Here is a 24,918-nt window from a genome sequence, read left to right as displayed (position 1 = left end):
GCCTCGGTTGTTACTGGAGCCTCAGTTGTTACTGGAGCCTCTGTTGTTACTGGAGCTTCGGTCGTTACTGGAGCCTCTGTTGTTACTGGAGCTTCAGTCGTTACTGGAGCCTCTGTTGTTACTGGAGCCTCGGTCGTTACCGGAGCTTCGGTTGTTACCGGAGCCTCGGTTGTTACTGGAGCCTCTGTTGTTACCGGAGCCTCGGTTGTTACTGGAGCCTCGGTTGTTACTGGAGCCTCTGTTGTTACTGGAGCCTCTGTTGTCACTGGAGCCTCGGTTGTTACTGGAGCCTCGGTTGTTACTGGAGCCTCTGTTGTCACTGGAGCCTCAGTTGTTACTGGAGCCTCGGTTGTTACTGGAGCCTCTGTTGTTACTGGAGCTTCGGTCGTTACTGGAGCCTCTGTTGTTACTGGACCTTCGGTCGTTACTGGAGCCTCTGTTGTTACTGGAGCCTCCGTTGTTACTGGACCTTCGGTTGTTACTGGAGCCTCTGTTGTTACCGGAGCTTCGGTCGTTACTGGAGCCTCTGTTGTTACTGGACCTTCGGTCGTTACTGGAGCCTCTGTTGTTACTGGACCTTCGGTCGTTACTGGAGCCTCTGTTGTTACTGGACCTTCGGTCGTTACTGGAGCCTCTGTGGTTACTGGAGCCTCGGTTGTTACCGGAGCCTCGGTTGTTACTGGAGCCTCGGTTGTTACTGGAGCCTCGGTTGTGACTGGAGCTTCGGTTGTTACTGGAGCCTCGGTTGTTACTGGAGCCTCTGTTGTTACTGGACCATCGGTCGTTACTGGAGCCTCGGTCGTCACCGGAGCCTCGGTTGTTACTGGAGCCTCTGTTGTTACTGGAGCCTCTGTTGTTACTGGACCTTCGGTTGTTACTGGAGCCTCTGTTGTTACCGGAGCCTCGGTTGTTACTGGAGCCTCTGTTGTTACTGGAGCCTCTGTTGTTACTGGAGCCTCTGTTGTCACTGGAGCCTCAGTTGTTACTGGAGCCTCGGTTGTTACTGGAGCCTCTGTTGTTACTGGAGCTTCGGTCGTTACTGGAGCCTCTGTTGTTACTGGACCTTCGGTCGTTACTGGAGCCTCTGTTGTTACTGGAGCCTCCGTTGTTACTGGACCTTCGGTTGTTACTGGAGCCTCTGTGGTTACTGGAGCCTCGGTTGTTACCGGAGCCTCGGTTGTTACTGGAGCCTCGGTTGTTACTGGAGCCTCGGTTGTGACTGGAGCTTCGGTTGTTACTGGAGCCTCGGTTGTTACTGGAGCCTCTGTTGTTACTGGACCATCGGTCGTTACTGGAGCCTCGGTCGTCACCGGAGCCTCGGTTGTTACTGGAGCCTCTGTTGTTACTGGAGCCTCTGTTGTTACTGGAGCCTCTGTTGTTACCGGAGCCTCGGTTGTTACTGGAGCCTCGGTTGTTACTGGAGCCTCTGTTGTTACTGGAGCCTCTGTTGTCACTGGAGCCTCGGTTGTTACTGGAGCCTCGGTTGTTACTGGAGCCTCTGTTGTCACTGGAGCCTCAGTTGTTACTGGAGCCTCGGTTGTTACTGGAGCCTCTGTTGTTACTGGAGCTTCGGTCGTTACTGGAGCCTCTGTTGTTACTGGACCTTCGGTCGTTACTGGAGCCTCTGTTGTTACTGGAGCCTCCGTTGTTACTGGACCTTCGGTTGTTACTGGAGCCTCTGTTGTTACTGGAGCCTCCGTTGTTACTGGACCTTCGGTTGTTACTGGAGCCTCTGTGGTTACTGGAGCCTCGGTTGTTACCGGAGCCTCGGTTGTTACTGGAGCCTCGGTTGTTACTGGAGCCTCGGTTGTTACTGGAGCCTCGGTTGTGACTGGAGCTTCGGTTGTTACTGGAGCCTCGGTTGTTACTGGAGCCTCGGTTGTGACTGGAGCTTCGGTTGTTACTGGAGCCTCGGTTGTGACTGGAGCTTCGGTTGTTACTGGAGCCTCGGTTGTTACTGGAGCCTCTGTTGTTACTGGAGCTTCGGTCGTTACTGGAGCCTCTGTTGTTACTGGACCTTCGGTCGTTACTGGAGCCTCTGTTGTTACTGGAGCCTCCGTTGTTACTGGACCTTCGGTTGTTACTGGAGCCTCTGTGGTTACTGGAGCCTCGGTTGTTACCGGAGCCTCGGTTGTTACTGGAGCCTCTGTTGTCACTGGAGCCTCGGTTGTTACTGGAGCCTCTGTTGTTACTGGATCCTCTGTTGTTACTGGACCATCGGTCGTTACTGGAGCCTCGGTTGTTACTGGAGCCTCTGTTGTTACTGGAGCCTCTGTTGTTACTGGAGCCTCTGTTGTTACTGGACCTTCGGTTGTTACTGGAGCCTCTGTGGTTACTGGAGCCTCGGTTGTTACTGGAGCCTCTGTTGTTACTGGAGCCTCCGTTGTTACTGGACCTTCGGTTGTTACTGGAGCCTCCGTTGTTACCGGAGCCTCCGTTGTTACCGGAGCCTCGGTTGTTACTGGAGCCTCGGTTGTTACTGGAGCCTCGGTTGTGACTGGAGCTTCGGTTGTGACTGGAGCCTCTGTGGTTACTGGAGCCTCGGTTGTTACTGGAGCCTCCGTTGTTACTGGAGCTTCGGTTGTGACTGGAGCCTCGGTTGTTACTGGAGCCTCGGTTGTTACTGGAGCCTCTGTTGTTACTGGAGCCTCGGTTGTTACTGGAGCCTTGGTTGTTACTGGAGCCTCTGTTGTTACTAGAGCCTCTGTTGTTACTGGAGCCTCTGTTGTTACTGGAGCCTCGGTTGTTACTGGAGCCTCGGTTGTTACTGGAGCCTCTGTTGTTACTGGAGCCTCGGTTGTTACTGGAGCCTTGGTTGTTACTGAAGCCTCGGTTGTTACTGGAGCTGTAACAGTCAAAGGAAAGACTCAAAAATGTTGTTTTTTCTTTTTGAATACTAAAATTGTCCATCCATTTAACATTTATGCCTGAACAGAGTGGAATCATTTACATGATTGTTTTTCTTTTCAAGTTGCACTATAATCATTTTGAAAATGTGATTAAAAAATAAACATATTTTATTGGCATTTTTTCTTAATCTATCCAGTTTGTGCTGTTGTACGATAAGCTTAGCAGATGTACACGTTGCTGACATCGATTAAAGGTTAAAACACGACAACATTGATGTAGAACAATTATTCTTTTAAAAATTACTCTTATAACAGGATGGTTGGAACTTCATGAACCTATCAATGAAGACACACCAGAGGCCTAAACGTGGAACTGCAGCTGAAACACTTTCTGGTGTGTTTGCAGAGTGCACAGTCAGTAGAATGCATGGGGATGACCCTAACCCACACCCTGGCCCTAACCCAACAGGCACCCACACATGAAAAGATAAGGAAGCCAGCCAGGTTGCACACTCAAAACTCTGGCATGTTCCCAGGAAGTCTAATAGGGAGCTTTGTCCCAGAGGATTTAATCCACAACCAATAATCTCCCGCAGACGTAAAAGGAATGGATGGATCTTCGGTGGGGAAGACTCAGGATTCTGTGGCCATGGAGGTTCGGCCCAACCTTTAGAACTACACCGTCACCATCACTGGGTCACCCTTGGTATCAGCATTTATTGGTTCCCAAGGAGACCGCTGACCTGAGCAGTCAGATCTTCACCTCAAAGCAAAGAAAAACAGCGCCAGTGTTTGGCCTGCACAATTGCACTTGTGTGAAGCGCCTGCTCGTGACCTGACTGTCAGATCCAGTTTCCCCAGCACACATCATCAACCGCTGGAGAATACAACTCTGTTTGTATGTGGCACAACTGTAGGAATCCAGAAACTGATACCCGATTTCTCTGCCTTGACAATTTGTTTTGGTTTTTGGTCTTTTATTTCCTCGTATGGCAGCCGAGATGACGGACCAGATTAGGGAACAGGAAGAACTTGAGGCAGAAGAGCAGCACCTCATTAGAAGAGAGCAGAGTCGTGTGGGGCGCTGACCTTCAGAGGCGTGCGTGCGTGCGTGCGCGTGCGTGTGTTTTATTCAGTGAGGTATCAGAGAGAACACAATATATCAAAGATGCCAGAGGCCAGAAATTGACAGCTTTATGACATCTTGGAATTTATTTGTCCACACACACACACACACACACACACACACACACACACACACACACACACACACACAAACCACACCTGAAGCCTCCGAGTCCAAAGTCAAAGAGCTGAGATTACATTTTCTCTGTCCTGCTGGGGTCAACGGGGTCTGACGACAGCACCTCAACCATTACTGCAATATCATTAATCAGACATGTACAAAATCAACATTTTGCAACTTTTATGGGAGCTTGGGGTGTTTGTAGATTTACTACACTGTTATTACAGGGTAAAACACACTATGAATTAGTTTATTTTATATTTAAGAGCTGTCATTTACCAAAGGAGCTCAGGGACTGTGAGTAGAGTCCTGGGGGTGACAGATGGTTCCCTGGGGTAGGAGCCAAATCTCAGGGACTCTGCATTTTTCATATCCAATTAAATCTCTGCCTGCAGATGGTTACCAAATATTGTCGAGATTTACGGCCCCAGATCTGCACACCTGCAACACCGGCGCCAGGTGAGAGCGCTCCCAACGAGGGAGAAGACGATCGGTAATAAATGGCCCCCACAGAAGAACAGAGGAGGAACTCGGCGGGGCTGAGAGGAACCTCTCTAAATGAACAACAGTAAACAGCTGAGATGTTTCCTCCTTTGGCTCAACAGCAGCTTTGTTTTACTGAAAATGGAGCAACGGTGACGGCCAGAGGAGGACCGCGCACCCCAGGAGGCTTTTATAAATGTAGAGTTTTAACTTTAAAGAAGACTGGATCACGCTTGTCGAGGCCCCCCCATCCCCGACCTTCAGCAGGACGGGCGTGGGGCACCGCCAACCAACGTTATGGTCCCTGACGTGCAAGTGCACATGAGACACCCATAGAGTCCAACAACACGCCACTCTCCACAGCACGCTTACACAAAAATAATAAAAAAATAAATATAACATCACATTTCTATGACTGACGTCTCGATAACAGCACAGTAGTCTGGTAATAAAACACTGAACAGCAGTAATAAAGAATAATTTCTCACCTGCATGTAAGAGGCAGAGTACCAACGCTACAAACACAGACCTCTGCATGATTCAAATATCTGCCGTCACTTCAAAAAAGAAAATACGAGGATGACCATCCAAAAAAGAATTCCCTTGTGACTGGTGCAGACTGGTGTCATAACGGTCCACGCTGCTCAGTACAGGTGCTGCGGGCTGAAGGTTCTGACAGGCTTAAATAGACCTCCTCTTCCTCTCACCTGATTGGTCCGCTCGGCTGTCACTCTTCCTGAGCGGGGCTCCACCCTCAGACCTGATCCCGTGAACTCAACGTGAAGGATCACAGATATCGTTCACATAACCGCTTGTCACACCCCAGATCATGTCATAGGGCTCCTTCAAGGACACATCTGATTATTGGACTTATCATTATGGTCCCAGCCTATTTATAGCCGACATTTGGACATGTGCACTTATTCCGTGAATAGGTTTCATTTTTCTGACAAGGTTTGCAAACACAGTTCTGACCCCGTCATTCCTCAGGTGGGGTCCAGCCAAATCAGGGCTGACTAATCCAGCGTTCCAGGTGAGACATCGAGGCGTTTCTTCAGACGCAAAACAATGATATCGCAGGTGAATCACAAAGTAAGAATGCAGAAGTGGCAAGAGTGGGTCCCTGTGGTGCCCCCCCCCCAATCAGCGGGAATAATGATTGAATGGTTCCTGCTTTTGTTTCAAACTCAAATTAAAAGCAGCCAACAGTGGTCAAGAGAGGTTTGGCTTATTTCCATGGCAGCACGTTGAACTGCCACATACGAGCAGCCAGGAGCCACAGAGGAACTGTTCAGCATCTTTGAATCATTAACTTCCCCTTTAATCACAGAATATGACATTTGAAATAATCAAATATATTTGCCTCTCCGTTCAGACACGTGTGTTATTCTGGCGCCCTTTCAACAGGTGGCTCATCACGTCCCTGCTGTCATTCACTCCGTCAGTGTTGGAAACATTCTGCTGTGTTTGCTGAGAGGCAACTTTACTCAGGTCATAGCAAATATCCGCCCCTTATCTCATGCAAATAGTCGGGACATTGAGACTTTCCCTGTCGGCCTGGTGACCGGCAGAACTCAGCCGGGAGACTTTTCTGTGTCAGGAATGTCTAAAATTAAAAATTAATGTCTGAATAGAAGTACACGTTTTATTTGTTGGATCACCATGAATTATTAGTCACTGATGCAAAATATCAGTGAGCTATTTACAGAGTTTTATTGCGGGTGTCACAACATTTTCCTCTTTATGGTCACTTTGATGACTTCTGCTGGGCTCTATCTGGTAGTGGATTGCTTTATGCTGTCACAAAAAAGAAAAAAAACTCTTTTGCTGCAACTAGAATTTTCATTTTCATTTTCAAAGAAATGGGAGCCACAAAAGGCGGCGTTTGACTCATAAGAGCTCATTGCCCAAGTCTCATACAGCACAGTATTACCACTGATGCCCCACCCGGGCCATCAGCTCAGGTGTTCTGGTGCAGGAGACCGAGGACGGGGAGGTTCACCGAGGGGCAGGTCCAACGGAGAGAAGTGGAGCAGGAAATGTCCCCGTTTTTCCATTAATAACCAGGGAGGCGGGGCTAATTGACTGCTGTAATCGACCTTTTTGTGTCGCGGGACGCTGATATTGTGGGAGCGACTCAATAGATAATCCCCGACTGCCAGCGTGACTATCGGGCCTGCCGACACCCTTCTCAGATAAGCACGCCAGACGTCACTTTCGCCCTGGTAAAACATCTGCAACCTCTGGAACCGCCACTTTAAAGTCCAAAACGTGACGTCTACAGAAAATACGAAGGTTATGAATGCGAGTGTTACATCTCCGTGGTAACCTAGCAGAACGACATCATGCCAGCACGAACGTCTCAACGTTTGGCAACCGTGATTTCACAGATGCTAGTTTTTGAAATGACTTACCACCTTTAACCCATCCAAAAAACTCAACGTTATGAAATGTGTTGTAATCCAGTCCAATCCAGACCAGTCTCACAGTTCAATTCAATCAAGCTTTATTTGTCCCAGAGGGGCAGTTTAAGAAGTTCATGTTGACTTATTACATTTTCCCTCATGAATTTTTTTTCTTTTTTCTTTAAATCATCGGGCTTGTGCAGCTCTCTCGGAACATATCCCAAGATCCCATAAGACCATAAAAATGGAAGATATGATTACATAATTTGGTAATGGCAATAAAATAGATGGGGCGGGGTGCAGTAAAATGAATTTGCACAATGGATCCGAATTCAGAGTTAGTGTTTTGTACATTTTTCGTAAACAACAAAAGGCAGAAATATTTAGATGCGGAAGAACCGAAGGATGTCAACACCGCTGGCATCACAAACTCGATGCGGACAGCATTTTGGCTGCCGACGCTGAACCTTTGTCCCTGGTTTACTGTAATGTGAGGTATATGCACCGCTGCCTCGGTTGATGATTGCTCAAAAACAGGCGTTTAAAAAAGGAAACAAAAACAAAAAACAGGGCTTTTGGTCACCAAAAAAAGTGACATCAGCTCCAGCACTCGCGGCAAAGTGTGGATACGGAAGACGGCACGAATATTCTCATCACAGTACAGCGTGAAAACATTTTTAAAAAAATCAGCAAGAAATCACGTCGCACATTTACTAGACATCGTCTCAGGATTAGGCACCCGGTCAGTAAGGGGACATCGTATGCTAGCTACCGCCAGCACACGTGAAAATAATCTAAATGCTCACTAAATTGTCTGGACAGTCACGGTTGCCTTGGTAACAGCTGAGAAATACTTGACCACTAACACATCAGTATATCAAATTCAACAGGAAGGCAAAGTTGCTACGACTCAAACTAAAACTATTGGGGGGGGGGGGGGGTCTGAATTACATTTACATTATCCCAATTCAACCGATTTAAAAAAACAAACAAACAAAAAACACTCTCCCCGGAGGCTAACCCATTCCTAAAATCAGGAGAAAGAAGATACAAATGATAAGGAAAAAAAAAAAAAAAATCCAATTTCACACCTCAATCCCCCCCACCCCCAAACGAACAACGCTCCAGCCAGATTATGGTCGACCCACGTCTGCATATACTCAAACCACAGCACGGCTGCACTCGCAGGGACAAACCCGGCGGGAAACTTCACTCCACGTGAGAAAATGGCTCAAAGTGCTAATCGGAGAAAAGAGGAAAAATAAAAGACAACCGAGGAAGTCGAAGGGAGCGCGAGAGGGGCGACGCTCGTTCCGCCGCTGCCCAACAGCACCCCCTGCTGGCCGAAGCAAGCATCCTCCACGCACCCACAACCTCTACTTCAACGGGCAGTTCCCCAGGATGATTAAATCTGTCACTTTACATTAATATATATTCTTATAAATATATAAAGATATATTTATATATGGCCCTTATTGAAGAAAGCATGAGTTTCACATTGACATGAACGTACCATAATCTCTATTTCGCCAAGTAGAAAGTGTTTTCAGTGCCCAAGAGAGCTGGCAGCAGTCTGTTTATGTCACACTCATTCAACACTTAATAAAACACAAGAACATCTTTGAAAAGAGCGCCCGCGGCATCTCGCAGCCTTCTTTGTTTCCATTTTTTCCTGAGTAATACTTTCAAACTTGTAACAGACAGTTTTGTTTTTGCCATTTCGGTTCTGGGCGATTCCCTGCCACGGTGGTTACTGTTGTAAAAACGGTCAAATCTATCGCGCAGACGCCTCAGATCACTGGAAATCTGCCCGGCGCTGCTCCACACCAGAAAACCATCCTTCAGTTCACCTGATTCAACACCGGATCCAACTAGGCTATGACAATAATAAAATACATAACTTAAAAAATATCACCTTTTTTAAAAAAAAAAAGAAAAGAAAAGAAAATTGCATTTGCAGCAAGCCTCGCAGGCCTTTTCGTGGGGAGAGGAGTGGGCACAGACGAAGTATCATTACAACAAAGACCATATTTTAAAAATATTAATAAAATAGAAGCATTAAGAATTGAAAAGACAAAGTCCAACGACAGAGTTCTCTCTCGCCCAGGCTCTCATCTGTAGCTTTGGCTTGTGGTAGTTTTGGGTCCTGAACTTGCTGTTTCATTGACATCGGATAACAAACTAGTAAACCCTGAGAATTCAGACACAGACGTCTGCAGTCTGTGATCCACCTCGCCGCCAGAGTCGGTGCCGTAAGACAAGCCGTGGCCGCCGTCCGACTTGAACTGGGAGCCGAAGGCTTGAGCAAAGTTTTCTATCTGGTAGGACTTGGAGGAGTCCAGCGAGGCCAGGTCTGGGGTGGGCGCCAGCGGGTAGACCGCCGTGCCGGTCTTGCCCGGCGAGTGCCCCTTCTGACTGTTCAGGTCAGACGGGCTGAGCTGGTAGGAAGGAGGAGTGGAGGAGTGCTGCTTCTCCATCTGCTCGGTGAGCTCCTGAGATGGCGTGAGCTGCTGGTGGGGGGCGGCGTCCAGGCTGCCCAGGTGGAAGCTGTGCTGTGGCGAGGAGCCCGTCAGCATCACAAAGTGAGACTTTGGCACAGAGGAAGGCAGCGAAGGCGAGGGCACCGACTGGCCGTAGCCACACTCCAGCGGGGACGTGGTGTAGATGTTCTTGTCGGCGTACAGAGGGTTCCCGGAGCAGGAGCTGGTGAAAGGTTCTGAGGCAGGAGCCCCCGGGCCCACCGGGAATCCGGCACTGTGGCTGGTGCGCTCAAGAGCCTGCAGCAAGAAGCGAGAGTACTCGTGCATCATGACAGTTTTGTCTCCAGGTGGACTGGGGGTGCCCGAGGCGTGACCCATGTCGGCGCCGTTGGCCGAGGCGGCGTTCAGCTCCACGTGCTGCTCCGCCAAGTGGAAGTGGGCGTCCTGGTGCGAGCCGTCAGGTTTCTGCGCGTAGTGGTCGAGGATGCTTTGCAGCACCTCGTCGGGGATCCCTGATTTGTCGAGGCCGAGCGGCGCCTCGCTGTCCAGCACGCTGGAGATGGCGCCCTGAGCGACAGGTTGCTGGGCGGACATGTGACCCAAGCCCATGTCGTACTCGCCGCTCCCTCCCCCCATCACCACGGGCGCGGCCGCCCCGTTTGCTGCTTGAAGGTAGCGCCGTTTCTTCAGGAACTGCATGGCGTCGTCGTAGTTGCTGCTGGCGGGCGCCACTTTAGCGGCGGTGGCGTGCATGAGGCCGAGGTCGTCCATGCCGCCTCTCTGCTCCAACAGGTCTTCTTTGGCATTGGCCAGACCTGCTTTGTGCAGATTCTTGCGGTTTGCCTTCTTGAAGGCGATCTTTGGAGCGTGGCCGTGGTGGTCCGGGTGCATGCTGGGTCCCGGCTCGGTGGAGGACGACACCTGATTCTCAACAGAGTATTCATGGACGCCGTAGCCCCCCGGTGCGTTGTCATGGCCGTGCGATATCCTCACCGCTCCACCGTACCCCTTCTTCCTCCTCCGCTCGCCTCCCTCAGCAGAGTTTTTGGACCGCCCCCTCTTCCTCCCAGCGTTTCCCTGAGTGATTCCATAGCTGCCTTGTCCCATATCGATACAAGCCAGATCCATCATGCCGGGTTCCAGACCCCTTTTTATGGCTTCTCCACACGTCCGCTTGTGCTTCAGCAGTCGGTCTGTCCTCGAAAAATACTGAAGGGGGGGGAAAGAAATGAAATGGCGGTTTCATTTCAGACCAGATCAACCGAAACCTCTTGATACACAAAACGCAAGGACACGTGCGACTCACCTGTTGGCAAGTCTCACATCTGTACGGCTTCTCGCCGCTGTGCGTCCTCTTGTGCCGCTCCATGTGGTACTTCTGAATGAAGCGCATGTTGCACTGATCACAGCTGAATGGCTTCTCTCCTGCCGCACGACAACTCAAGGTCAGCGTTTGTCTCGAGCGCCTCAATCAGGCCTGTTGCTAGCTTGGCGTCCGCGTTTTGAAAATCACTCACCACTGTGGATCTTCTCGTGTCGCTGAAGGAGGTATTTCTGAATAAAACTCATGTTGCACTGGCTGCATCTGAAGGGTCGTTCACCTGAGGAGAAACACAGTTGGAATGTTGCGACCTGCGGTCATGTCCTGGGATAAAATGACCTTCATTTACAAGACAAAGACAGATGGTTTTTATCTGATGTTGAACGTAACTAGCTCTAGGCATGATATGGCCTAGTTGATGCTCAACTTTGCCATCTTACCTTGTAGCAACACAAAGTCTTAAGCCCTGTCGTAATGGGAAGATGTAATCTGAGTATTCTGAATTCCAAATCAGCCACATATATATGTATAAAAGAAACGGTATCAGTAGTTTGTGGAACAAAGTGATGATTCTTTGATAAGACTGACCAACGGCGCAACGCAGCTGAGCCTTCAGCAGCAAATTCAAAGCAGAATCCCAACTGCAATCATCCCTCAACCGTGCACAACCTCACCGCTGACTCGAGGATTGCAATATTTTTAACACACCTATATTTAATTTTAGGACGCGGGAGCAGCATCTGATGTTACACTGTGCAGCGTCGTACCACTTTGGTGTAAACCTGAGGGTCTTTATGAGGGACAGAAGGTGCAAAGAGGGGTGTGGGTAAAGATTCCAGGTAAAGTTAACTGGTAAACTTTAGCTAAAGACAAAGCCAAGGTGAGCAGCTTTATGACGATACCTGTGTGAATGAGAACATGTCTGCGCAGGTGATACGAGCTCCTGAACGATGCCGCGCAGTGCTCGCAGATGTGAGGTTTACTTCCTGGTGACAGGCCTCCATCTGCATCCAGCATTAATGATTGCTGCAGAACAATCAGAGAAATCCAGGAACGTTCAAAAACAATGATTCATTTCAACTCAGAACACATAAAGCTTTCATTCTGTAACGTTACCTTTGCTTCGCTTCTTCTCTTCCTGGGTTTTCCCTCCTGTCCATCACCATTTGACCTCCGACCTTTGCTCCCAGCGGGCTCCTTCCCGAACTGACTCGGCAGCTGCGAGGATGACAAAGGAAGCAGGAGCAGCCGTGAGCTGCAGCTCCGACAGTTCAAACAGCTCAGCTGCAGGTTAAAGGTCTCCGCTCCGTAACTATGCCTGCTAACCACGTCCAAGTCCAAGTCTGCCGCCGTCGCAAATCGTTGATATTCCAAACATGGATGAAAATGATAATTTAGCTTCCACCTTGAGCACTTGTGACCTCTGATTCCAGCCTATTGTCAGTGTGTGTGTGGCCGTGTGTGTTTGTATTGGAGCGGGCACAAAGGCTGTTTGAAATGAAGTGCAAGCTCAAACAAGACAGCTGCCGTGACGATTTCATTCATGACCAGACTAGATGACATCACTCTTCTCTAAAGAAAAGAGAAGGGGGACCGGGGGGGGCAGGGGGGGGGGTGCTCTTTTATGATATGCATCTCAATCAATCGGCAGATTTAAGCCTCAGCTGGTGTCACGCGTGAACAGTCTCCTGCAAACCTGCTCTTTTCTTTAAAAAAAGAGGTCCCAAAGCTGTTCAGTGTGCCGGCGGTGCAGGTCAACAGTCAAATAAACGGTCTAAACCCCCGAAGAGAGTCCAGACACCAAAATGCAAGACTGCGCGCCACTTCTACTTACTTGGCCCAGGTTGAGGTCGTGCATCAGCAGGTTCTGGTTGTTGCTCGCTGGCACCCCCAGCAGCCCGGCGGCCTTCCCCGTCGCTCCAGGGTAAACCAGCAGACAGCTGTCTTGCTCAGACAGATTCTCTTGCTTGATGCCCATTGTGTGAACATAGTTTCCCATAGACGCGCAGCCCATGCGTCCACCCTGAGCGTCCATGCTGCAGTCCGGAGAATCTCGCTCCTTCTTCAGGATCACGTCTGCCGGCGGGAGGTCCTGCACGACGGAGTGGGCAGCCAGCCGGGTGAAGCTGGTCACTGGAGGAAGATGGCTGAACATTATCATGCCAGGGCCAAAACCGGAGTCCATGCTCCCGTTAGAGCGCAGGAATTCATTGCCTAGTTTGTCTTGAATGATGCTCATGGTGGTGCCGGCGGACAGGACGACTACAGGGTGGAGATAAATGACATCCTGCGAAAGAAGACAGCGGCAAGTTATGTCAAAACATCCCAGAATCAATCCACGACCCTCTGGAATCACCTCTCGATGAAAAACAACAAGAAGCAAAAACCTCGGCGCTTCATTTCACAAAATTCCCTTTAGCTACGTGTTGAATATGAGCCGAAAGGTCGCTGTGGCAGCGGAGGTAGACGCAACATAAGATGAGGAATGAGAGGATTAAAATAGTATGTTAATCTGTGTGATGGGGCTGCCTGACCCAGTCATCCTATTTGTGTGGGCTTATCTGCCAATGAGAGCTGGAGCAGCCGACATTAGAGGGACTGTTTGTGTGATTACGGGGCAGAAGCAGACATAAACATCAAGAGTCCTGGGAAGACTGAAAGTTTGATCCAGCGACCTGGGAGGTCGCTACAGGGAAGCTCTCGGAACCAACCGCACAGCGAAAACAGCGAGAGACGCGCGAATCGTTTGTTATTCCAACACAAATAACGACAGAGAACTAAGCACAACTCCAACTTTTGCAGAAGTTGAAACGTGCTGCGATGCCCAACGCCTTCATCTCTGTTAGCTGCTGCCCAGCTAACGCACCCATCAGTCAGCTTTGACAAAATAGGGAGCGCAGACGCGATCCAGCCCTGCTAACTTCACCTTCCTCCGGTGGGTTCAACCCAACAAAAACGGTGCACGGATGGATTCTGAGGTCGGCGTGCATTTATGCAAAGCGGCGGCTGGCCGTTTAGCCATTTAGCTTCCTGGCTAACCACTTGGCTAACCACCTTTACGGGGCCCTTTGTGATGCAGGATGGGGCAATAATTAATATGGCCATGCAATAACAGCAGCAGATGTGCACTGATGAACGCAAACGCCCGACGCGCCAATGTGGCCAGAAAACACCAAACTCCGGACAGAAAGGACAGGAGGGGTGTTTGGAGCTCACAAACCTTGGCACTTTTCTACTTTTTAAGTACAATTTGGGACATTTCGTGGCCATGAAGGATGCACAATCGACGGGCAAGGCTGCCTAAATCAGCGAGGTGCAGAAAACCATTCGTACGCTGCTCTGCGACGCACAGATTAATCACAAAAATCACAATTTACGCCCTTACTTCGATTTCCCCCCGTATTCGCTCACTTCTCGGCTTCTTTTCCCGGCTAGAAGACAGGCTGGTCGGTAGTGATGTAGCGGCAACACACGCGTAGCCCGTAAACAAACGGCCCGCACAAGTCTGCAGAACAATGATGCTCGTCCGATTAGCCCAGACGGCTAACTTAGCAGCTAACTAGCGGCGGTGCGCCGCGCTTTGTTGTCCCGACCAAGTTGCTCAACTATTCGCACAAGACTTCCACGAATAGCGCGGTGAGCGCGGTTCTTACCGGCCCGGGACCATGACCCGCTGCTTTGCCTCTTGCCCCGCTTTTGCCCCTCAGCTGCCCGTCTCGGTGTCTAGAGCCCAAACATTGTTCTCCAGCAGCTGCTGGGTTCTTCCATCTTTCTTCGGCGCAGAGGATTCTGGGACCTGGCAACGGCCACGAGCGGCCGCGAGGCAGTCAAACACGAGCGGCGGGTGTTTCGGGTGAAACTGTTATTTAACCTTTAATGACCCCCAAAAAGGGAGGAAATAATGGCGTTGAAGAACGTTTGCACGATAAAGAGATTAAAAAAAAAAAATTGTGTTCATTTAAAATGTGATGTTTTAAAGGTTTAATCCGAGATAAAGTGCCACAAATTCTGCAATATTAAACAATATCCACACACAATATTTTAAAAAAATGAGGTAAAACAGAATAACAGATTCAGATGTTCACCTTAATAAATAAAAGATGTTTTTTTTTTAAAAAAAAATGTCCATATTAAGTGTACACTTGTGAGCACAAAAAAAAAATAAAAAAAATCTGACTAACGTTTTAATTTTAATAGTAACAGTCAAATGTTGTTGTTGACGTGAGGGATCTTTCAAAGATTTTAATGCAAACATGTAAAAGATGTATGTTCTCTTCTGGAATCTGTGTTGATTTATGGTTCTATGACAAAGGGGGTTATCTCAGCTCATAAATAATTAATTCTGTGCAGCAGTCTTTGTGCCCCCCCCCCCCCCCCCCCAACACACACACACACACACACACACACACACACACACACACACACACAGGGTAATTAGTCTGTGACTGCTAAATGAAGATTTTATAGATTTTAGCCTTTATAGATTTTCAGAGTTGATTTGGGTTCTTCTCACTGGGATGGAGATGTGACAGATGGTGATCTTGGCTCTTAACACTAGCTAACTAACACTAGCAGGATCCCAGTGCTGCTTCTTTTCAGGTATTCACATATTTTTGATAGAAACATGCCAACATTGGACACAATAACATCAGGAGATGCTGTGTATGAAGACATGTTATCATTTAACCCTTTGGTTTGTGGCATCATCCAGTATGAACCAACCAAATAAAAAAAGGATAAATAGCAGGTTTTCTCATAATTATGGGTAACATCTAACACAAACTTCTGGGTCAAAGACAAATGTGAGGTCTAAGTGGTCTGTGTGACTGGTACCGCGACAATCACGTTAATGGAACTGCACATTATGTGACTGAAACAAGGCCAGACATAAAGGAGAGGATGGAAGGTTCCGTTTTAGACTGACCTTCAGGAAAAAGAATCCAGGAAAACCTCCACTGAGATCATCATCCAAGGTCCAAATCAATACAAAGCCATCGACGGAAAGGGGAGAAGCTCAGACATCGAGTTATCATAGTGGATGAATTTTGGGGAAAAGAAGCTGTTGACAGAAGATCGATGCAAACACCTAAAACCACAATGACGGTAGCATTGTTACTATAATGATCAATGAGGGGTTTTGTTAGATCAACAGAAGCAATCACAGCAACATATCAGCCATTCACCTCATCTAATAATGTGCAGCTACCACCCTCTACCAATAGAGGGCAGGATTCCACAGGATGCGTAAAAATTCTCCATCAGCAACACTTATGAATTGATTACGGGATCAGCTGTAAAATGGAAATATACTGGGAAATATTTATCGAATTTAAATCAATTTCAACATAAATCTAAAACTAGAATGCAGTCAGCTGATCGACCTCTCTCCCTCACTCTCCTTACACAAGCGCTGTCCGTCCAAGTCCATTGCTTCCCCATCTCTACCTCCCTCTCTCTCACACACACACGCACGCACACACGCACCTCAGTAGAAGCAGTGAATGGTACACAGCCCCTCGTATTTCGCTCCGCTGGTGAGCAACGCAGCAGTCACCCTGGAGCCAGTGGCCTCACGCCAAGCAACTGGACATTTGTCTTTACTTTCCAATACACGGATCGCACCAGTGAACCAACATTATTGTTTGTTATTTTATTTTCTTTTTTTGCAAACTCGGGATTGAGAGCGCGCGTAAATGTGACCATGGCACAATTTACGCACTGCAGGACGGGGTTGTTTTGGAGACTCAGATAAACTAAAACATGGAGTGAAGAGCAGGCGATTTAGCGGTTACTTCAGGAGAGCTCAAATGGCTGCACTTCGTAGAAAATTTGGCGAAGACTACCAGGTGGTGAACACCAACCGTCCAACCTCTTTCTCCGCACCAGTCAAGAAGAAACGGCAGCGTTTCGTGGACAAGAACGGTCGATGCAACGTGCAACATGGGAACCTCGGCGGGGAGACCAGCAGGTATCTGTCCGACCTCTTCACCACTCTGGTGGACCTAAAGTGGCGGTGGAATCTTCTCATCTTCATCCTGACTTACACCATCGCCTGGCTGGTGATGGCTTCCATGTGGTGGATCATCGCTTATATCAGAGGAGACCTAAATCACGGCCACGAGCAGTCCTACACTCCCTGCGTGGCAAATGTTTATAACTTTCCCTCGGCGTTTCTGTTTTTTATCGAGACCGAAGCCACGATCGGCTACGGGCACCGGTACATCACGGAGAAGTGCCCGGAGGGTATCATCCTCTTCCTGTTCCAGTCGCTGCTGGGCTCCATCGTTGACGCTTTCCTCATCGGATGCATGTTCATTAAAATGTCCCAACCTAAGAAGCGCGCAGAGACGCTCATGTTCAGTCAGGATGCGGTGATTTCTCAGCGAGACGGCAAACTGTGCCTCATGTTCCGGGTGGGCAACCTGCGGAACAGCCACATGGTGTCCGCTCAGATCAGGTGTAAACTCATAAAGGTAAGACCGCGCATCAGATATGGAGAACAAAAGCAGAATATAAGATAGCAAAAACACAATGGCAGCTGGCCAGCTGGAAATCTGCGCAGAAAATGGGAAAATGGGAATAAAAAAAATCAATTTAATGTAAGCAGGTTCAACTAGACATGTTAAACAAACCCAAGTTAGTATTTATATAATCCCCAGCAGGCTGCTGAGGCACCCAGGTGCACCAAAGCCCTGAGATAAAGAGTGAGAGGACATTGTGCTGCTGTGCTGCAGTCCGGATGGGCCTGGCAGTGGTTCCCTCCCCGACAGGACACCTGATAGAACCAAGAGTCGTTAACGGATGGACGGGAACCTGAGGAGATCTCAGTGAAGGAGCTCCTGGGAGAGTGTTTAAGACTCGTTAAAGAAACCCCGCTGCTGTTTCTCTCTGCTACAGTATAAAAGGCAAAGCTCCACCGGGGTCATGTTGGTCAACTCAAAGGGAAATGAGAACCTTTAAAAACCAGAACGGTGCTAATTACTACAAGCTAGTCAAGCCACGGGTTATTCCCCCCAATAGAGCTCCCCTCATCCACATCTATATCCAATGTGCAAAATGGGCCATAAAGGAGACAAACAGCCTCAGAGAGGTGCTTGGAGCTTGTTTATGTGTGTTCCCCCCTGCATGGTCACGATCAAGCACAGCAACGGCCAGCTTAATGATGCGTGCACGCACTCAGGCAGGCAGGCAGGCAGAGAGGAGGCAGGGATGACCGAGCTGTTTCCAGACGGGAGGAAGCAAACGGCCTCCTAAATGCTCCGTGTGTTCCGCAGAACCCTTTATTTTAGCTCAGCCTTATTCCTGCACATCCAAGATTCTCTGACTGACACCCTCTTACCAGCTCTGCTCCGGTCCCAAAACCATAAATAGTTGTATAACGCGTCGCTGTTGATGTTCTGACAGTTACACCGTGGTCTGAATGTGCAGTCCCCCTGCAGAGATGTTGGTGGTGCTGTTGAACTGCAGCCCCCTCAAAGTCACGCTTTGTTAAAAATGCTGAAGAGCGGCGATAAATGAGTGCGTGTGCGTGCAACGCTTCATCTGTCAGGCGTGGAAACGAGCTGATGCTCCTGATCAGTTCAGCTGCAGCCAAGGCTCTGCTCTTAACTGCAGAGCAGGTTTTGCCAACAGTGTGCAAGAGAATCCTCGCATGAAAGTCTAAATTTGCAGTTAAATGGACCAACACTCGCAGCTCGATTTGGTCTCTCTCCCAGAACCGTGGTTTTTGATCACAGGCGGTGGATGACATCATTTTACACAACGTTCTCACCCTTTTCCACCTTGTACGTGGCTGCGTCTCAGCTCGGATGCTGCTGGTTTTACCTGGTTTGGAGCTGGAGTGGCTGCTGAGGTCACAGTGTTGGCGGCAGGGTGACGAAGCTGCTGGAAGCTTCTGGTGAAACCACGACTGAGAAGAGAGAAGGGATTTGTCCCGCGGGGGCACTTGCTGCGAAAGGTTAAAATTACACGCCACAGATGTCGGTATTTCCATTGTACCAGCGGTGACTTTTATTCCTGATATGTACAATCGGGTCTCAGATCTCCACACGCAGGAATCAGGAGGGCGAGGATTGATTTCCGTTTGTTTCCTAATAAGAATAGAGATGTAATTATGTTATCAGGCTGCTGGAGAAGCCCTGCAGTCACGGAGACAGAAACACTCTTAATCTCTGCACACGTCTGCTCCGCTTGAATAATTCTGCCTGTTATAAATACAAAACAGATCTGCGCGGACCAGGAATCAGGGAAAGCCGTCCAAGGCCTCGTTACAGTATTGTCCCTTCGGAAGTGCGGACCACGGAGGCGGCACAGTCACAACAACGCGCGTTTTGGCTGAGAACATCGTTGCGCCGTCTCTGCCAGCAAAGCTGCCGTCGCACCGAGGAGTGAAGCACTTTCCAAAGAGGAGCGATGCAGCGGGAACAGGGGCCCAGAGAATATTCCCAGATTGTCCTGGAAGGGTCAGAAGACTGGTGTCGAAGGTTTGGTGGCATCCAGCATCTAGTGCAGATTAAAAGAGGGTCGACGGCTGATTCATCCCTGGGCAGGAAACGTCAGCCTGGTTTAAATTTCCCAGTGGGCAGAACGCGGTAGCCCGGTCGAACGGTCGGTTCTGCCGGTCGATCCGACCGCCTGCAGACCACTTTCTGGCTGCTGATTGATGAAGGTGCAGCACAGAGTGGGGTTGAGTGGCAAGACCTGGCCACTCCGGTTCTAATCAATTTTATTTATCACCTGTCTTCATCCATGAGCATCATTCACACTGAAACCTTCTTTTGTTAGCCTGAAACAAAACCACACAGCCTTTCTCATGCTAAGCAGCAGCTGACGGGTTCACCGGCCCGGCTCACAGCTCCTGTGGTTTTCAGTGCAGACCTGCTTTATTTTTTTGGTTCGCTCAACATCCCCAGAAGTGAAATTAATAAACAGCTACCAGGAGAAGAAGCTGTGTGGTGCCAGAGAAAGAAAACCGAATCTCTGGATAAATGTGGGAGAGCTCCAGGGCACCGAGTTATCTAAACGGACCAAGACAGAAGAGCAGAATCTCCAGTAACCCACCAGGAGGAAGGAGGCCAAATCACATCCAGCAGCACAAGAGACAGAAGAGTTCCAGGCATGAAAGTCCTCCAACACGACTCCACAATCCGCCTCATTGATATTCATAGACGGTAAAAATAGAAGGCGGTGTTTTCTGGCAATGCAAAGCCTGTTTACTCTCACTCCATTCACAGTTTGCGTCTCAGAAGGATAAACTATAAGCAGGAGTCTCTGCGAGGGCAGGATGAACTGGGAATGCTATTGGGAACGCTGACAGTCCCAAGGACAGAGACACCCAACTGACATTTGTCCCGGCGCCAGGCTGGCTGTCGTCGTTCTCCGTCCACCCCGAGGTGAAGCGTGAGGTCGCGCACGCCCGTCAGCTGCGATTTAAGTTAACGTTTACCCAAAGCGTCAGCGACCTGCGGTGTTCTTCCTGCTGAGGAGGAAAACGTGCCTGTGAGGGAATACTGCGCTGATTATTTTAAGATCTACAGAAAGAACAAAAGACCTAGAAATGGGAAAAAAGGTTGTAGAAAGGGGGTGGCAGTGTGTGTGGGAGACAGTTACAAAGCTGTTTGTGTTTGAGGACTGTGCGTGTGTGTGTGTGTGTGTGCGTGCGTGCGTGCGTGCGTGTGTGTGTGTGTGTGAGCATGTGGGTGAGTGGCTGTTGCCTGACGCATTCCAATTATTGTTGGAGGTAAATCGGTATTTTTAAAAAAAGAGAAAGTAGTGGGAAAACACGATGAAAAATCAATGTGGCAAGTTTTCTTGTTGATATATTATGGGATGCTTTAGAAGTGACGGTTCCAAAGTGTGTACTCTGGTGGTGATACCATATGAAGAAGCATTAACCTCCTTATGGGGTCAGATTCTTTCTCTTAAGTAAAAGAAATGTTTATCAAACATGAAACTGACCTCCACTGTTAATAATGTTGAAGTGATGAACTTCAGTTCTAAAACTCTGATGGAAAATCCAAAGAATAATCAAGCAAACAGGAGGAGAAAAGGTGAAGGGACGGGATGGAAGCGCTCTCACAATTAAAACGCTTCCACGCCAGTAAACACGGCGGGCAGGTCCAAAGACAGCTGTCGCCCGTCCGCCTGAAGGCTCCTGTAGAAAGAACCAGATGTGTCCAGGCTGTGGAAGCACACCTGGACATCCTTCTAAATCCTTTAAAGCAGAATTTAGCGGGTCCTGTCCAGCGTTTCACCGGCTCTTTTGGGAGGTTTTGAGCCAGAAATGTCCGACCCTGCTGCTTCCTGCTGTTTGTTGAAGTTGTATTTTATTTTATTTTGTTTGTCATTTTGCTTGCCTGGAGTTTGAACTCTGACTCAACTCCTTTCTCCTTCCGACTGTCTTTCAGTCCCGTCAGACACCCGAGGGGGAGTTCCTGCCTCTGGACCAGTGTGAACTGGATGTGGGTTTTGGGACGGGTGCCGATCAGCTCTTCCTGGTGTCCCCTCTGACCATCTGCCACGAGATCAATCCCAAGAGCCCCTTTTTCGACCTCTCCAAGCGCTCCCTTATGAACGAGCAGTTTGAGATCGTCGTTATCCTCGAGGGTATCGTGGAAACCACCGGTAAGCTCCGGAACTCCCTTTCACATTTCAGGTTTTTCCGTCAGAACTTTAACGATTCATGAAACGGACAAAGAAGCTGGGAACTATCCCTGGTATCATCTAAGCAGCGGTCTGGGCTTTAGAAAATCTGTTTTCACATGCTTGAAAAGTTTGGCTTAGAAATCCAGGCAGGACAGAGGAGCAGCGGCTGTGTCAGCGTGATTCCTCTAGTAACGAGCGACGCAAAACCCAAAAAGAAAGAGAGATGTTTTTGTCTCCAAAAGCATTATGAGACAGGTCGACCTGAACACGACACTGAGGAACAAGCTGAGGAAAGACAGGAGCAGAAGTAAAACAACCGTGGGGCCCCAGTGTGATGCCAGATCTTGAGTCTGGGTCCGGTCCAGGGATGGCGCCCAAGTCCGGAGTCACGGTTGCATTTAGGACCCAACCAATGAAACCATAGCTCCATTGTTCTCGGAACAAAAGAGCGACTGATGAGCAGCGTTTCTGGAGACGGGACGACGTCTCGAGAAGTGTTTCTGTTTAAGTTTTTGCAGTTATCGGAACCTTTGATGCGCCGGTAGTTCCTCCTGAAATGGACCACGACGACAGGCAGGGGTGCAATAACTCACTCTGTAAACTGCCGGCGAAGGCTGCTGCCAGGACTTCTGCCGGGGGGGTCGGCATATTCGTGCCGAGAGCGGTAAACGATAACCGGCTGGTTCTGAACCCCAAGGATGCCCGAACAATGAAACAAATCCGGCTCCCGTCCACGGCAGAGAAACATGGACGGACTAATCCGGGCCAGGCGAGCGGTTGATTACGGATGACAATGACCTTCGCTTAATGTGGAACGACTGAAAACATTCAGAGGATGGAGAACACTGAGACATATCGGTCTCCCCGTGGCCAGAATCTGACTCTAACTTTAGGGCAACTGGATCACAACCAATCAAAGGTCTTTTCTTTGATCTACTGATGCGGGAATGTCGACGGCTGATGACCGATTAGGACCATCGTTAGCTTTCTCGCTCAGATACCACTGCCATTACGATCAGCACAAATCGCGATTCAGACTCGAATGTGTGGAAGAAAACCCAAAACAAAGGGAGAGGAGAACACGGAAAGCTTCTCTGCTAACAGAGACGATCTCTAATTCCAGAACAAAGAATGTGAAGGGACAGAATTGTTAAAAATAGTCTATGGTAATGGACCGTTAGGGAAAGGTTGAGCTCTTTCTGGAGGGAATTTAGCATTAAAATAGTATTGAAGTCTTCATAATTGAGTCCCTCCGCTAATAAAGCTTTATTAAGTCAACGTTTTCTCTTCCTTTAGGGACGAAGCTTCCATTCATTGTGGTTTCTATGTTGTTTATGTCGTAGGTATGACCTGCCAGGCGCGGACATCATACACCGAGGACGAGGTTTTATGGGGCCATCGTTTCCTGCCGGTCATGTCCCTGGAGGAGGGCTTCTTCAGGGTGGACTACTCTCAGTTCCACAGCACCTTCGAGGTGCCAACACCGCCATACAGCGTCAAGGAACACGCAGAGAAGAACTCGCTGCCCTCGCCTATGTCCACCCCCACCCCGGCATTAACCGAGGGCCATGGCAGCCGTCGGGACAGGGTGTTTTCCGTGGACTGTATCAGCACAGAGGAAGAAAGGGGCCACCAGGGAGTTGCGGGGGGTCGCCTGCCAAGCAAGCTGCAGAGGATGAGCTCATCCGGGAAGGAGGACCTGCAGAGGAAGGTGCTCCTGCTCAGCTCGCAGCACTCGGAGAAGGCCTGCAGCACGGGAGACCTGCCGCTGAAGCTCCAGCGCCTCAGCTCCTCGTCCGGGCCGGAGGCCGAGAACCGGCTGCAGCTGAAGTCCCTCAAGGTGGGCTTCGAACCCATGACTCAGTCTACCGGAGACCTGTACCAGCACAGTCTAGCGCCCACGCCGGCCCCTGCACCGGCCCCCATGCACAGCCCACTGCTCTCCGGTGCAGGGAGGCTGGAGGACAAGCTGCCCGCCAAACTACGGAAGATGAACGCCGACCGCTGAATCCCGCCGACCTCCGACCACCAGAGGAGGCGCCGAGCTGTCCTCAGCTGTGGCGGGTCCGGTTGAGAAATCACGATTCATCCACGATTGCTTTTGTTTTCTCGAGACAGGAACTCCTGGGATTTCGCGCTTGCAATAGCAGCGACGTTCACACAGGCTTTGCTGGACCGCTGAGGTCGTCACGGCGAATGCGAACGTGACCCTCACGCAAGAAGATGTGCATGTGTACACTCGATTCATTGTTTAATGTATGCCACACTAGTCACGCTTATCTAGCTAGAAATCACACTATGACAAAAATAAACGCAGTTTCAATCTTCCGGATGTGTTTTTATTGTCAAAGGTCCGATTGTGGCTAACTCTGGAGCGGGGGAAAGGTGCTGGGAAGTCAGATCTCCTTAGATCTGCAGCCACTGATCCCAGTTCTGTCTGATTCACGACTCTGAAAACGTTTAATTAACTGATAAAAATCATTCGCTTCATCAGTGCCGGCCAATAAAGCAGGTCAGGTGTTTGTCTTGCTAGCGGCGGCTACACAACAGGGCGCGGAGGGAGGGAGGAGACGCGCCGCCACCGTGGGGCAGAACAGCGTCCCGGCCGCCACAACTCGGAAAATCACATCTTTAATGATCCAGTTAATCTACATCTTCATGTCAAGTGGCACCAGTGGAGAAAACAGTCGGGGAGAGTGTCTGATTGGTCGTCGGGGTAGTTTCACGACCTCATCCCACTTACATCAAAAGAAATTGGCCTCGTATATAAGGTGTCAGCGCTCCTCGCCGCGGGATTAACGTCAGCCTTCTCGCCGTTACGGAGTTGCAGCTGCCGGCGTGTGACAGCAGGAATTATTCCTCACTGTCCGGGTGCAGACGGCCGTTTTTCCGCCGGGGTGGGCTGAGCGGGCCGAGGCGGGAAGGAGACGGAACAAAAGCAATTTAGGTCCTAAGAAATCTCCCCCCTGAAAACCCAATTACGTTTCGGTGGGGGGGGGGGCAGGGCGATGAGGGTCGTTTCAGTCCTTCTAATGGAGCGACAGAACATCCGTCTGTAATGACGGGGTCCTTTTTATTCTCTCGCTCTCCCCCGAAACACACACAAGATGAAAAGTCCTTTCACAGAGTGTGATTAAAAAGTAAAAGAGAGTCTTTGGATGGATTTCAAATAACTTATCGAGAAAGTTTCCTTTCTTTGCCGAAGCTTTGAAGTGAGGGGTGAAGAACAAAAGAGGAGGCTCTTGTGTGGACGGAGGTGTGTGCGTGTGTGTGTGTGTGTGTGTGTGTGTGTGTGTGTGTGTGCTCTCCGCTAGCATTTCATCTGAACGCACACGCGTGCAACAAGGCGCCGCGGTGATGTCAGGGATGAAAAACGACTCTTTTTTTTACCGATATCACCGTGGGAACACACTCACGCTCGGGTTCGAGACTGTTTAAAGTACCGACAGATTATCTGAGGTAGCGAGTTGAGGGTCAGAGTTTAGCGACA

At 49.4% G+C, this 24,918-nt stretch overlaps 2 protein-coding genes across 3 annotated transcripts; one reads left to right on the top strand and one right to left on the bottom strand.

The window, feature by feature from the left end:
• Positions 1-6,221: 6,221 nt before the first annotated feature.
• LOC101079206 (zinc finger protein 281-like) lies at positions 6,222-14,605 on the bottom strand. Of its 2 annotated transcripts, none has more exons than XM_011604218.2 (7): positions 14,438-14,605; positions 12,619-13,071; positions 11,901-12,002; positions 11,687-11,810; positions 10,981-11,064; positions 10,770-10,888; positions 6,222-10,672 (listed from the first exon to the last, which is right to left on the bottom strand). In XM_011604218.2, exons 2-7 carry the CDS (start codon positions 13,021-13,023, stop codon positions 9,095-9,097), a joined length of 2,412 nt encoding a protein of 803 aa, XP_011602520.2. In that variant the 5' UTR covers positions 13,024-13,071; positions 14,438-14,605; the 3' UTR covers positions 6,222-9,094. The 2 variants fall into 2 exon arrangements, with proteins under 2 accessions (XP_011602520.2, XP_029692429.1); XM_029836569.1 differs by lacking the exon at positions 14,438-14,605 and adding an exon at positions 14,170-14,431.
• Positions 14,606-16,271: 1,666 nt separating this feature from the next.
• On the top strand, positions 16,272-23,749 carry kcnj19a (potassium inwardly rectifying channel subfamily J member 19a). The gene is made up of 3 exons (XM_003964908.2): positions 16,272-17,257; positions 21,191-21,407; positions 22,772-23,749. Exons 1-3 carry the CDS (start codon positions 16,592-16,594, stop codon positions 23,434-23,436), a joined length of 1,548 nt encoding a protein of 515 aa, XP_003964957.1. The 5' UTR covers positions 16,272-16,591; the 3' UTR covers positions 23,437-23,749.
• The last annotated feature ends 1,169 nt before the right edge of the window (positions 23,750-24,918 follow it).

The sequence above is a fragment of the Takifugu rubripes genome, chromosome 5 (assembly GCF_901000725.2).
Source record: "Takifugu rubripes chromosome 5, fTakRub1.2, whole genome shotgun sequence".
NCBI lineage: Eukaryota > Metazoa > Chordata > Actinopteri > Tetraodontiformes > Tetraodontidae > Takifugu > Takifugu rubripes.
This window is presented reverse-complemented; position numbering and strand designations above follow the sequence as displayed.

Coding starts and splice junctions, on each gene's coding strand:
- LOC101079206 (XM_011604218.2), bottom strand. CDS start 13,023: ATGAGCATCATTCAAGACAAACTAGGCAATGAATTCCTGCGCTCTAAC. Junction 11,811..11,900: donor AGAGAAGAAGCGAAGCAAAG/GTAACGTTACAG, acceptor ATTGTTCTGCAG/CAATCATTAATGCTGGATGC. Junction 11,065..11,686: donor ACATGTTCTCATTCACACAG/GTATCGTCATAA, acceptor GTTTCTCCTCAG/GTGAACGACCCTTCAGATGC.
- kcnj19a (XM_003964908.2), top strand. CDS start 16,592: ATGGCTGCACTTCGTAGAAAATTTGGCGAAGACTACCAGGTGGTGAAC. Junction 17,258..21,190: donor TCAGGTGTAAACTCATAAAG/GTAAGACCGCGC, acceptor ACTGTCTTTCAG/TCCCGTCAGACACCCGAGGG. Junction 21,408..22,771: donor GGGTATCGTGGAAACCACCG/GTAAGCTCCGGA, acceptor TTTATGTCGTAG/GTATGACCTGCCAGGCGCGG.